General features: G+C 43.3%; 1 protein-coding gene across 1 annotated transcript in view; it reads left to right on the top strand.

Annotated features, from left to right (window-relative positions):
• The window catches only part of MYLK (myosin light chain kinase), a 286,443-nt gene that overhangs the window by 62,774 nt on the left and 212,709 nt on the right, over positions 1 to 10,960 (top strand). The window contains exons 4-6 of the mRNA XM_019522572.1: positions 1,220 to 1,268; positions 3,816 to 3,981; positions 6,689 to 6,854. Coding sequence (XP_019378117.1) covers positions 1,220 to 1,268; positions 3,816 to 3,981; positions 6,689 to 6,854 — 381 coding nt within the window. The remainder of the gene's footprint in view (positions 1 to 1,219; positions 1,269 to 3,815; positions 3,982 to 6,688; positions 6,855 to 10,960) is intronic.

The raw sequence follows: 10,960 nt of genomic DNA on the forward strand, positions 1-10,960 counted from the left end.
AAAGTGGCTTGGTGGAGCAGGGTGGGGATGGTCACCTCCTCTCTGGGTCGCTTAGCACCCCCCTCCCCCCACCCCTAGCTCCCCGGCTCTTAAACTTTGGTGGAGGATCAGATGTGGCTCCCAGGGTGAGTAATTCTGGCCACCCCTGCTATAAACAGCTAAAAGTGGGGTCCTGCAGTATCTTTCCCAAAGTTACAAAGCGAGAATCAAGAACCAAACAAATCTTTGGACTTCAGACACCTGATTTAATGCATTCTCCACTGGACCACAATGCAGAGAGGAATTTATGTTCTTAAATAATTATTCAGTCAAACAGCAGCCAACGGGGTCTCTGGTGTGAGTCAAAAGTTCTGGATTGTGGACCTGTATTCCAGGCTGTTTAGATCAAGGATCTGATCCAAATGCGTATGTGATCCATATTCAAATATCTAAACCAATCTATAGTAAATACTGCCTCCTGTATTTCACAGCACCATAAACATAAGCCAGATGAGGATTTAGTAATTCATGCAGGCCACAAGAGGTTAAATTGCAGCCCTCAGGCTCCCACCTGGCTACAACTTTCCCAGATTGTTTTAGCTGCAGTATCAGCCAGGGGCTCCCACTGTCCCTGGCTTCCGCTTCCTGCCCCTGCACCAGTGTACCTTCAGTCCTGGGGTAGCCTGCTGCCTGGGGTGTGTTGCGGTAGGGGATTTCATGGGAAGCTAAGGGTGACTCAGGGCAAAGAGGGGCATGGGGAGTAGCATGGGGGATGCAGAGAGCAGGTTGGGGGGAGGCTGCAGTGGGCAGCTGTGGGGAGTAGCAGTAAGGAGGTGCTAGGAGCAGCAGTGGAGGAGATGGGAAATTTGGGGTGGGGTGGGGGGTGAGGAACAGTGTCATGGAGCTGCCTGGGCACATGGTGAAGGCTGCAGTGGGAGGGCATCCAGGCCCTTGGTGCAGCAAGGGGCTCCCATGATTCATGGCCCTCACTGATGCAGCCCCTGCTAGTGCAATTGAATGACTCTTCTTTCTGCGAGTGTGGCCTAAGGGGTGTGCAACCCCCAGCCACTTAGAAATTGGACAGCCCTGAGCTAGATGATAGGAAATGTATCCCATGCTTTATCTTTCCTTTATGTTTGAAAGAAGAAGGAGCTGATATTAAAGCAACCTCTGGCATCTGTAGTAGCTAATAATTTTGACAAGGCTTCTAACGTGCTGTTTTTCATTCATATACTTGCAGGAAGCTGCTTGAAGAGATACAGCCTGCCATCCAGTGCAAAAACCCCAGGGTAAGAATTCTGGTGGCTGTGGAGATCTTTAGTGCATGGATCTACTTAAGTTTTGGTGGGAAATCAGGAAAGGTTTTTCTCTTTAAGGAAAATCTACTTCTTTTCCTTCAAGTGACTTTTGCTTTCCATCAGTGCTGTTGATTCCTTCGGAGGGCTGGTTAAAATGTTTGAGTTCCATTTATTTGTTCTATCCTTCTGTATGAATCCTTCCATGATTCTCCTCTATTAAGCCGATTCTCTCCCTGGAATCATGTCTTGGAGCAAGAGTTGCTCCATTTTAGAGCTAGTATTAGTAACAGTGGAGCAAAGTGTTCCAGATATGATTTGAAAATTGAAGCTGAAATAAAAAACAATCATTCTCTTGCTGTATACCAGCTATTTTGTGAAATGGGCAAAGTTGGGTTTAAAATTTCTGGGCCTGATCCGGTTTGCAGTTCAGCTTGGGTTTACACTGCTAGAACATTGATTTTTTCCTGATTTATACCAATGTTTTTGTGTAAGCAATAGGGTCTCAAAGACTTAAACAAAAATAAATGTCCTTGCTTATGTTAGTGATCAGAGCAAAGATTATTAACACTGAACATTTTAATTTCCGTTTTGCAATGGCCGGTGTTTGTTTAATTTGGAGAGGGCGTTCAGACTACGGCAATGAAAATAGGCTACTTTTACAAATTAAATGGACTGTGTTGTTGTTGCAAATACGTATGGGGAGTTTGCATGTGCTAAATATTCCTATGGGAGAGGAATAGCCCACGCTGTCATTGTAGTTGCTTAGTTTTGCCTTTCCAAAGAGCTCTCCTAATCAGTTGCATTTCAGTGGAGTTTGAAAGATTTGTCCTCCTATTTCAGCCCCTCATATTCTGTTCCTGTTTACAACTATTTTTATAATTTGCCAGTTGGGAAGGTTGACATCCAAACACTTTCGTGACTTTTTTATGTGTGTGTTTATGTGTGTATACACACACACCTCACGAAGGTGTTTGGATGTCAACCTTCCCAACTGGCAAATTATAAAAGTTCTATACAGGGACAAAATATGAGGGACTGAAATAGGAGGACAAACCTTTCAAACTCCATTGAAATGCAACCAATTAGGAGAGCTCTCTGAAAAGGGAAATATATAGCTATTTAATGTTAGGTTTACCAAAACCCAAGAAAGGGTGTGAATCTGTAGGAACATTCACCAACTTGCAGCTGAGGGCAGTAATGATATTTTTTTTTTTTACTACATGGGTATGCGTATGCACACTCACATGTGTGTGTGTACAACCACACCTCTCAAATTCGGAGACTAAACTATGTGAATGTCTCACTTCATCAACTAATTTATTCTACAGTGAATCGTATACTCTTCTTGGATATTACACTACACCATTCCTCTCCAAGATTTTTCACCTATACCTTTTCTCTGCAAATCCTCTTCATCATAATTTTGTCTTAATTAGTGTCTTTCAGTTGCCCATATAGCAACCGTCATCCCTTGGCAGCTCCTTGGACTGAGGCTGTGTGGTCTGTATTAGCATGCTGATGCGTAAGGCATCTCCTTCACGTGTGGAAAATGAAGACCCTGAAAGTGGCTTGGCTTGCTTTGGAGGCTTTGGGAGTGGGGGGGGAAATCACTGTCTTCTGTGTTTTACTAATGTGGTGTTTGGTTGTACTGTGGCTTTACTGGAGCTCTTTGATATTAACAAGTTTAAGTGGCACTTTTTTCTCTTGCTCCAATGACGTTTAGTATTTCTGAGTTCTGTGGTGAAGACTGACTGTTTTCAATGAGTAGTGCTGTAGTCCCACTACCATGGCAAAGAACTGTGTTCCACGATTTGTCATCCTTATAAGCAGATTTGAGCCAATCCTGCCAACAGATATTCATCACCACCATCAATCTAAGTCCATGTGCTTTGTTTATGCTTGGGCCTTTTTCATTTTCGCCTTGTGAATGTTTTTGTATATGCGTTTCCAGGCAGGGACACTCACTAAAGTGGTGAATTTCCAAGTGGACATGGCCAGATAGTTTTGCAAAGTTAATTTCCAGTTCATCATTCCAAGGGATTGTTGGATTGTTAAAAGCAATATAGCGATAAAATATTGTTATAATCATTCTGAAGAGCAAGCATTTTACCAAATTAAATACACCTGTTGTCCACTGTGATTAATTTGCCCAGCTTTAGCTATAAGCAACCTGGATTGCCAGAAAGAGCCGTGATAGTGTGTGCTCTGTGCACACCGGATGTGGGAATGGAGCAGATGTGTTCGGTTACATGAACACTTGAGAGCAGTGGTTTCCAACAAGTTAACCTGCAACATACACGTCTTATCACAGGGCAGCATTAGGCTCCTTACAGTGGCCACATGGCGCTAGCTTACTTCAGTTTTCTAACTACTTTTTTGGCCAAAAATGTTATCTCCTGCTGATACCTCAGTAGCTCAGTGTTCGTTGCTACCTGTTCGTTGGCAGACCACTGTTCTAAAATGCTGTCTGAAGTCTGCTCTCACTACAAGGAAAGCTCGCGATCCCCTGTAATATCAAGCTGTTTGTTGCCTTTCCAGGGGCCGCTTTTCTGTTCCAGCTGTGGAGAACAGGCCAAGCATCTGGGGAGAGAGTCCACCGAAGTTTGCTACAAAACCCACTAGAGTCATTGTCCGCGAAGGCCAAACAGGGAAGTTCTCCTGTAAAATAACAGGACGTCCACAGCCTCAAGTAACTTGGTTTAAGGTATGATTTTGCAAGAGGGTAATGGTTTTGTTCTGCCTGAAAGCTCCTGGCTTAGGAGGACGATCTGGTTGCAACTGTTATAAGACAGATGATACAACATCTCAAGAGCCAGCAGACAACCTAAAGGGTTACATACTCCCATAACTTGCAAGCTGAACAACTAGCAACAACTGAACAATTAGCAAAGTCCTTCTTCACAGTTAGCCTCCCCTGTGTCTTGACTTTTTCCTCTCACTACTGATATTGATTACATGAACCCTCATGGTGCCTAAAACACTCCTGGGGATCAAGACCCTGTTGCACAAACACCAAGTAAAAGACAGTCTTTGGCTCTAAGGAACCTAGGCTATAAACAGGAAGGGAAGACAAAGGGTGGAAAAGATAAGGATTGTCATCCCTGTTTAACAGCTGAGGCCATGAGAGAGGTAGCAACTTGCTAACGGTCACAGAGGGAATTGTGTGAGAGCTGGGAACTGAAAGCTGCTTCTCTGAGACCCTGTCGCTTTACATCAGAAGTGAATGTTTAGTTAGAAGTGAGAAGCCCCTCTACCAGAAAGTGGAAGTCAGCAGTCGAAAGGCAGTAGCGGACAGATATAATTTTTGACAGGGAAAATGTTTGCAAATAAAAAAAACCCTCCAGGTTAGGAAAACAGCTCATCCCCACCTGTATGACGAATGTAAAAGAGTCACAGTAGGAAAACATTTGAGCGTATGAAATGCAGAAGGGCCTGAGCTGTGAAACGGGTCCATTTCAAAGCCGAGAAGCACCTGTCATTTGCCTATTAAAATTACTCTTGTAAGGCAATTGTAGATCTGTTAAGCTACTGAAAAAGCTCTCAGGAACAAAATGCTAGTAGTTTTTGTTTGTTGCAAATACGTTTTCCACCAAAACAATGTTGCTTTTGAGTAAAATTGAATTCTTGCTGAAACAATCTGTGCTTTGGAGAGTTACAGACGTGTCTGGTTCTTCAAGATTATTGAACTGAAGATTCGTTCCATCTCTTACCTTCTTCCTTCTGTCTAGTAATCAGCCAGTTGTCTTCTGCATTACACCGCGGAGCATTGACCATACGATGGGACACGAGGGGCATTTTCTTACTAATGTTCTTCTGGTTCCTACAGCTTTTCTGCCAAAAAGTAAACAATCCCATGAATCAGTGGAGGAGAAAGGAAAAATGTTTCAGAGCTGAGGGAACTCTGTCCCAGTGTCTGGCCATTGCACTAGGAGCTGGCTATGGTTGTAGTACACTGATGCCCAGAGGCCCCAGTCACTGTTTGATGCTCTGTTTTACTGTACAAACTTACAGTAAGACAGTCCCATAAACCCAAGAACTTTTGGCTAATCTGCATTTAATTAGCCCAAATGTTCTATAAATTGCTCAAGCAGGCAGTGGTGGGTTATGATTTCTCGCCACAGGTCTAACATCAGCATTCTGTAGCCAAGCACAGCAACTATCTGGTAAAATTATATGTGATAAAATAAGATCCATAATTAAAACTATACTTTTCAGAATATCCAGGTCATGCCCATTTAGAGATGCTTTATTCCTTTCTTTGTCCCACTTTATTTACTTGCCCATTCAGAAAGAACAGCAGTTTGTGCTGGATCACACTGGCATCAGTTTGTTCTAACTCCCTTTCTGTTCAGGTAGGATTTATGGCATTCAGACCATAAAAAGCTTATTGAGACACCAGAGGCATACAGTGTACAAAACCAAACATTTCTTATCCAGGGCTATCCAATATGTTTTAAAGAGAGCTCAGTTTTTCCTTTCCTGTATAAAGAGCAGGAAAACTTGTGGTATTTGAAAGCAAATGATACCTTTTTATGGTAGCACTGTTACAGATCGTTTCTAATTAGTTGCTCAGGCTGATTTTTAAAAGCCAGGGGGTGCGCACGATGATCCATTGGGGTGCAGGAAGAAAATATTAGAACTTCTATTTATATTTATTTTTTATCTAAAAAAATAAGAAAGAAATTAAGCTTTACTAATATTTAATATACAGCTTGACACTGGTGTCCTCACTCGGTCCGTATGTCAGACGGTCACGTGTCACGTATGCGAGTAGTACATGTGTATAGTTTATAAATAAATAAATATACATATATTGGGGGTGCGTGCTCAAAAATTTTTTACTGATAGGGGTGCACGATCAAAAAAGTTTGGAGACCGCTGGGCTAGAGATTCTTCCCATCCGCTCTTTCCAGAGCAGCGCAGAGGGACCAAAGCAAAATCCAGGGTGCCCTCAAAGCTTTTGCTGTCAGAAAATGGAAAACTGACCTCCATAAAGCGAGTGTGAAATGTTTCTGCTTCAGTCACCCATTCTGTGAAAGTAGACTTTTCTAAAGACCCTATGATGCAAATGCAAAATAAAACAAAACCAAAGGGTTGATAAAATCCTGGGAATGCAGGCTCTTGAAGTACTGCAATTACAAAGCCTTTGAGCCAGAATTTGTTTATTCTCTCAGAGTATTCATTATAGAAGTTATTTGAACAGTAGCATAACTGGGACGGGAGCCCTGGGCTCAGCATTTTGCAGGGGGCAGGGGTGCAAAAATAGCCACCACCACAACTGAGCACAGGGCTGCCCTGTCATGCCTCTGTGGCAGACAGATAAGTGGAAGGGACAGCGGATTGGTACTTTACCAAAAGCTGCTTGTTTGTGTGGCTGCGAATCTAATGGTGTTGTCTTGCGATGCTTGCAGGGTGATATTCAGTTGCAACAGAATGATCATTTCAACATGTTTGAGAAAGCAGGCATCCAGGTTTTGGAAATCCAGAATGCGCAGCTGGCCGATACCGGAGTTTACACATGTACAGTGATGAATAGTGCTGGGAAGGCATCTGTATCCACAGAGCTCACAGTTCAAGGTAAAACTAAAGAGATGAATGAGAGAGAGCACAGGCGCACCAGACACATTCTGAAAAAAAACTTGCCATGGAATTCAAAGAACAAATGTTGCCTTTTTGTTTTTAACCAACTCTATTTCTCTCTCTCTTTGTTTCTGTGAAATGACGTTTTGATGTATCCAAACCTGTGGTCTGGTGCTACAGCTAAAAACACTGCACTGACTCCAGGGGAAAGAACTGTCAAAATATTATCTTGCTCTGGTTTCCTGTAGGACCTGTTTCTTCACTTCGCTTCTGTCATTTTGGAACTTAATTTTTTTTTGATCTAAATTTTGATTTCAAGAAATGGAAATATGGTGCGTAGAATTAAACCTCAGTAATTAATCATACCTTCAGAGCCGCCCCATTTGGGAGACAAATCCTTTTAACAGGCTACTTAACTAATCCTACTTGGTGCTTTATGTTTTCAGGGTTTGAGGTAGCAAAATATTTTCAGGTTTTGAGGTAGCAAAATGTTTTCAGGGTTTGAGGTAGCAAAATATTAGTATTATACTTGTGTTTCTAAAACATTGGAAAGAAACTTAGGAAAGTTAAGTGGCATGTCCAAACCAGCACAGGAAGGGATGGGCAGGGGGCAGAGAAAGACACTGAATTTAAACACCGGGAGTTCTTCGCTCTTGGCCATGTTCTTATTTCACTATAGCAAAAGGGATTGTATGTGCACCACATAACATGTGCCATGATGCATACGGTGATTGTTTGTATTCATCCTTCTCTCAAAGCACTTGTGCATCACCACCAAAATCAGAGTCCTCTACCCTTGAGCTACAGAAGAAGTCGTTGAATTGTGGGCACATACTAACACAGCACCAGGTTGCTGCCAAATCAATTCTGTCCAAGGTTCTGGAGTTCTTGCCCTAGGTGGGGTGCTATTCTGTAAAGCACCATAGATGTGAGTGTACAAATAATGGCAACAAAGATAAAAGCTGGGAATCTTCAGAACCAAAAATGCAAGCCCATATCCCTTAGCATAAAAAGAGCACTTTCACTCTAAGTGTCTCTGAGGTTGGCCTCTAGAGGGAGTCAGTTGAGTGAATGTATCATTCAAACATGTTCCCTTGCTCACTGAACTTTTTATTAAAGCATGTAATTGGATGTCAAACCACCCCCACTAGGTTAATGATCTTACTGTGCACAGTAGAGACATCTGCCTGGAGAGATGATGCAGGTTGGAGGTCAGCAGATTGGTCACAGTGTGTCCTAATTTCGAATGCTGGCTGCATACCTCATTCAAAGGGCACATTCTCTCTTGGATCAGCACATGCAGACCTAAAGAGAACCACAGGCTCCTGACATTTTGTACTAAGCAGGTCCCATGGTAGTGTGCTGGTATAATCAGCTGACTTTACTGTTCCAACCTCCCTTATCTAATTCTGACATTATCAATTAAATCAGATAATAGGAAATGTCATAAAGCATTATCAGGCAGCCAGTTGGAATTACTAAGTAAAGACATGAAGACCTCTAATATAGATAAACTTGCTCCAAGAGCTTTACTTTTTTCCCCGAGTCTCCATGGTGGGCGGGTGGGGAAGAAGAATGTTCTCTTTAATTGGTAGGGTCACGTAGCACCGTTTTGTCTGCAGCCAACTGAGCTTTCTTCAGTTTTCTTCTCTGTCTTTATCTGATCATCTTTCAGCTGGGACTCAGCTGACTTTTGCTGTGTTTTTTAACTGTTTCTTGACAGTTTTATTTAAGGGCATCAATGGGTTATTTCTCTCCACCTACTTAGATTCTGTTTCTCATTCTTCAGTGGGTTGCAGCTGTGGGCATTCAAATGTGGATTTTGCCTTGATGTATTGTGTGCTCTTGTGGTGTATGTACCTGCCCCATCTCTTACCCCTTCTCTGAGACCAGCCCTCTCAAATACAGCCCACTCGGAGCGTGTTTTGCGCAGCATTTGCTCATGTCTTCCTTCCTCCCTACCATTAAATTCCAGTCGCACAGAGTAGGCTGTGTACTAGGAGAAAGTCATTCAATCTAAAATCTGCTACCAGCATTATCCACTGTCAAAGAATCAGGCTACAGAGCACCATATGGGGAACAGAGTGTGCCCACCCCACCCCAGAACAATATAAAGTATAACCCTTTGGTGCAGGGCTGGGACATAGCTGTTGGTGCATTTCCAGTGCCACACCAAGGGCAGAGACCTACCTTTCAGGGGTGGCATGGGTGAAGTAAAAGACCTCATCTTTTAGCCTGCCAGGCTTCAGATTTTTCTAGCATGGTATTTTGCTGATAGATGTAGACATGTGTATAGGTGGACATCTTGGTGCTTCCAGCTACTATGTGCTCTACATTGGATCTTCTAGGCCACCCTGTGAGACTTCTTCCATCAAAACACCAGGCAAAGCCTTTTTAGAATAATGTAAGAGTACAATGAATTAAAAACAAGGAGTGAAAATACCTGTCTTAGGCCTTCTATGCAGCATTTTAGCATCTGTGTTTTTGTTTGAGTAGCTCTAACTCTTGATGTAGCAGCTTAGCTCATATGTATGTTATATGCAGAGACCCGGTGTCACACAATCCTGGTCATATGGGAGAAGCTAAATACAGGCTTTGTGAGCAGAAGGGTAATGCGTGCTGAACACATGCCCAAAATGGTGTATGAAATATGGATTGTTGTATGTGGTAGCGTAGAGAGGGTGCTTTGTAGATATGACTTTTCTGCATCTTGTTTTTCTCCCATTGGCTTTTCCCAATCAGCTGGCATTTTCAAAAGATTTCCTCAGAATGGACCGCCCCCCTCCCCCCACACACACACGCTTCCCTAAGTACTTCTCAAGCAAGGTGTCAGCTCAGGCTGCTTTCCAGTGGCAGGGAGTGCCACAGTCCTTCCTCTGTCTCCTGAGCATTCATCTCCATAGTAGCCCTTGATTTCACAGTTAAAAAATACTCCAGCAAGAAGAAGAACATTCAGAAGCAACTATAAATGTGAGCTAAACACCTTAAGCCAAATCCCAAATGCCTTCCCCTTCCTGAATAGCACCTTACACCAGCAGTGATTTCTTTGGGGAGCAACTTGAATAATGGTACTAGACATTTGTCCTTTAAGGGTACTAACAGCAATGTGTGCATGTCTCTGTGAACTCACAGTCCAGTCTGGATGTGGTGTGTGACCTCCTAGTCTCTATTTGTTTTATTGACATGATTTACAAGTCTGCAGCTGGGCACCCAGTCCTGCAAGAGTTTTATATGGTTGTGAGGAAGAACACCACTAAGTGACCGTAAAAGGCACTGAATCTCGATCACATAGGGAATACTGAGGTCACGCATTTCAAGTGCGACCAAAGTGAAGGGGACAATAAGAACAGTGAGACAAGAGCAAACAGCCTAGGGACATTGTAGACTTTGCTTCGCTGCAGGATTGCAGGAAAAGGCTGGGTAGGCATCTGCTTGGGATACTTTAGGAACAACAAATTCTGCATTTATTAAGGGAGGTGGACTTAGATGACCCTGGAGGTACTTTCCAACTCTAATCCTGTACAAGTGCCAAAACCAGTTCCTACTCCAGAAAGTAAACTTCCTTGAGGCCTCATCCAAGTCCCAGGTGATGAAGTATGTCTCCTCAGTACAGCACTCTAAATGTGCTTATTGTGTGCTTTGAGTTCACTGAGTCTTTATTGACTAGTGCCAGCCCACGCGAAAGTGCTTTCCTGCGCTAGGGCTAATGCTGTCCCTTATGCCGCCCTCCTCTGGACAGCTTTCTTTGTTCATCTCACAAGCATGGTAACCTTGGGGCATAGCCAGCATTTTCCATTACATCCAAGCCATGGACAATGCAGGCAGCATTCCTGGGCACCCACCTTGCTTGTTTGTAGCTGTCCCTGTCACCTGCACATGCCTGGGTAAAGGTTTCCTCCTTTGTAGGATACTAGGGCAAATTCACATGTAATTGGTTCTTAATGAGGCACTATTAATCCTGTTTGAGGCTACAAAGTACACCAATAATTTCCAAAGTGAAAGATACATTATATCTGTTCCCATGAATGATGCATGCCCTGGAGGATATGGGGAGGCATGGCGAGCTCCCACAGGCGGCAGTGGCAGTGGTGGGGGCATGGCGG

Source organism: Gavialis gangeticus, unplaced genomic scaffold (assembly GCF_001723915.1).
Source record: "Gavialis gangeticus isolate Ggan-Ray unplaced genomic scaffold, GavGan_comp1, whole genome shotgun sequence".
NCBI lineage: Eukaryota > Metazoa > Chordata > Crocodylia > Gavialidae > Gavialis > Gavialis gangeticus.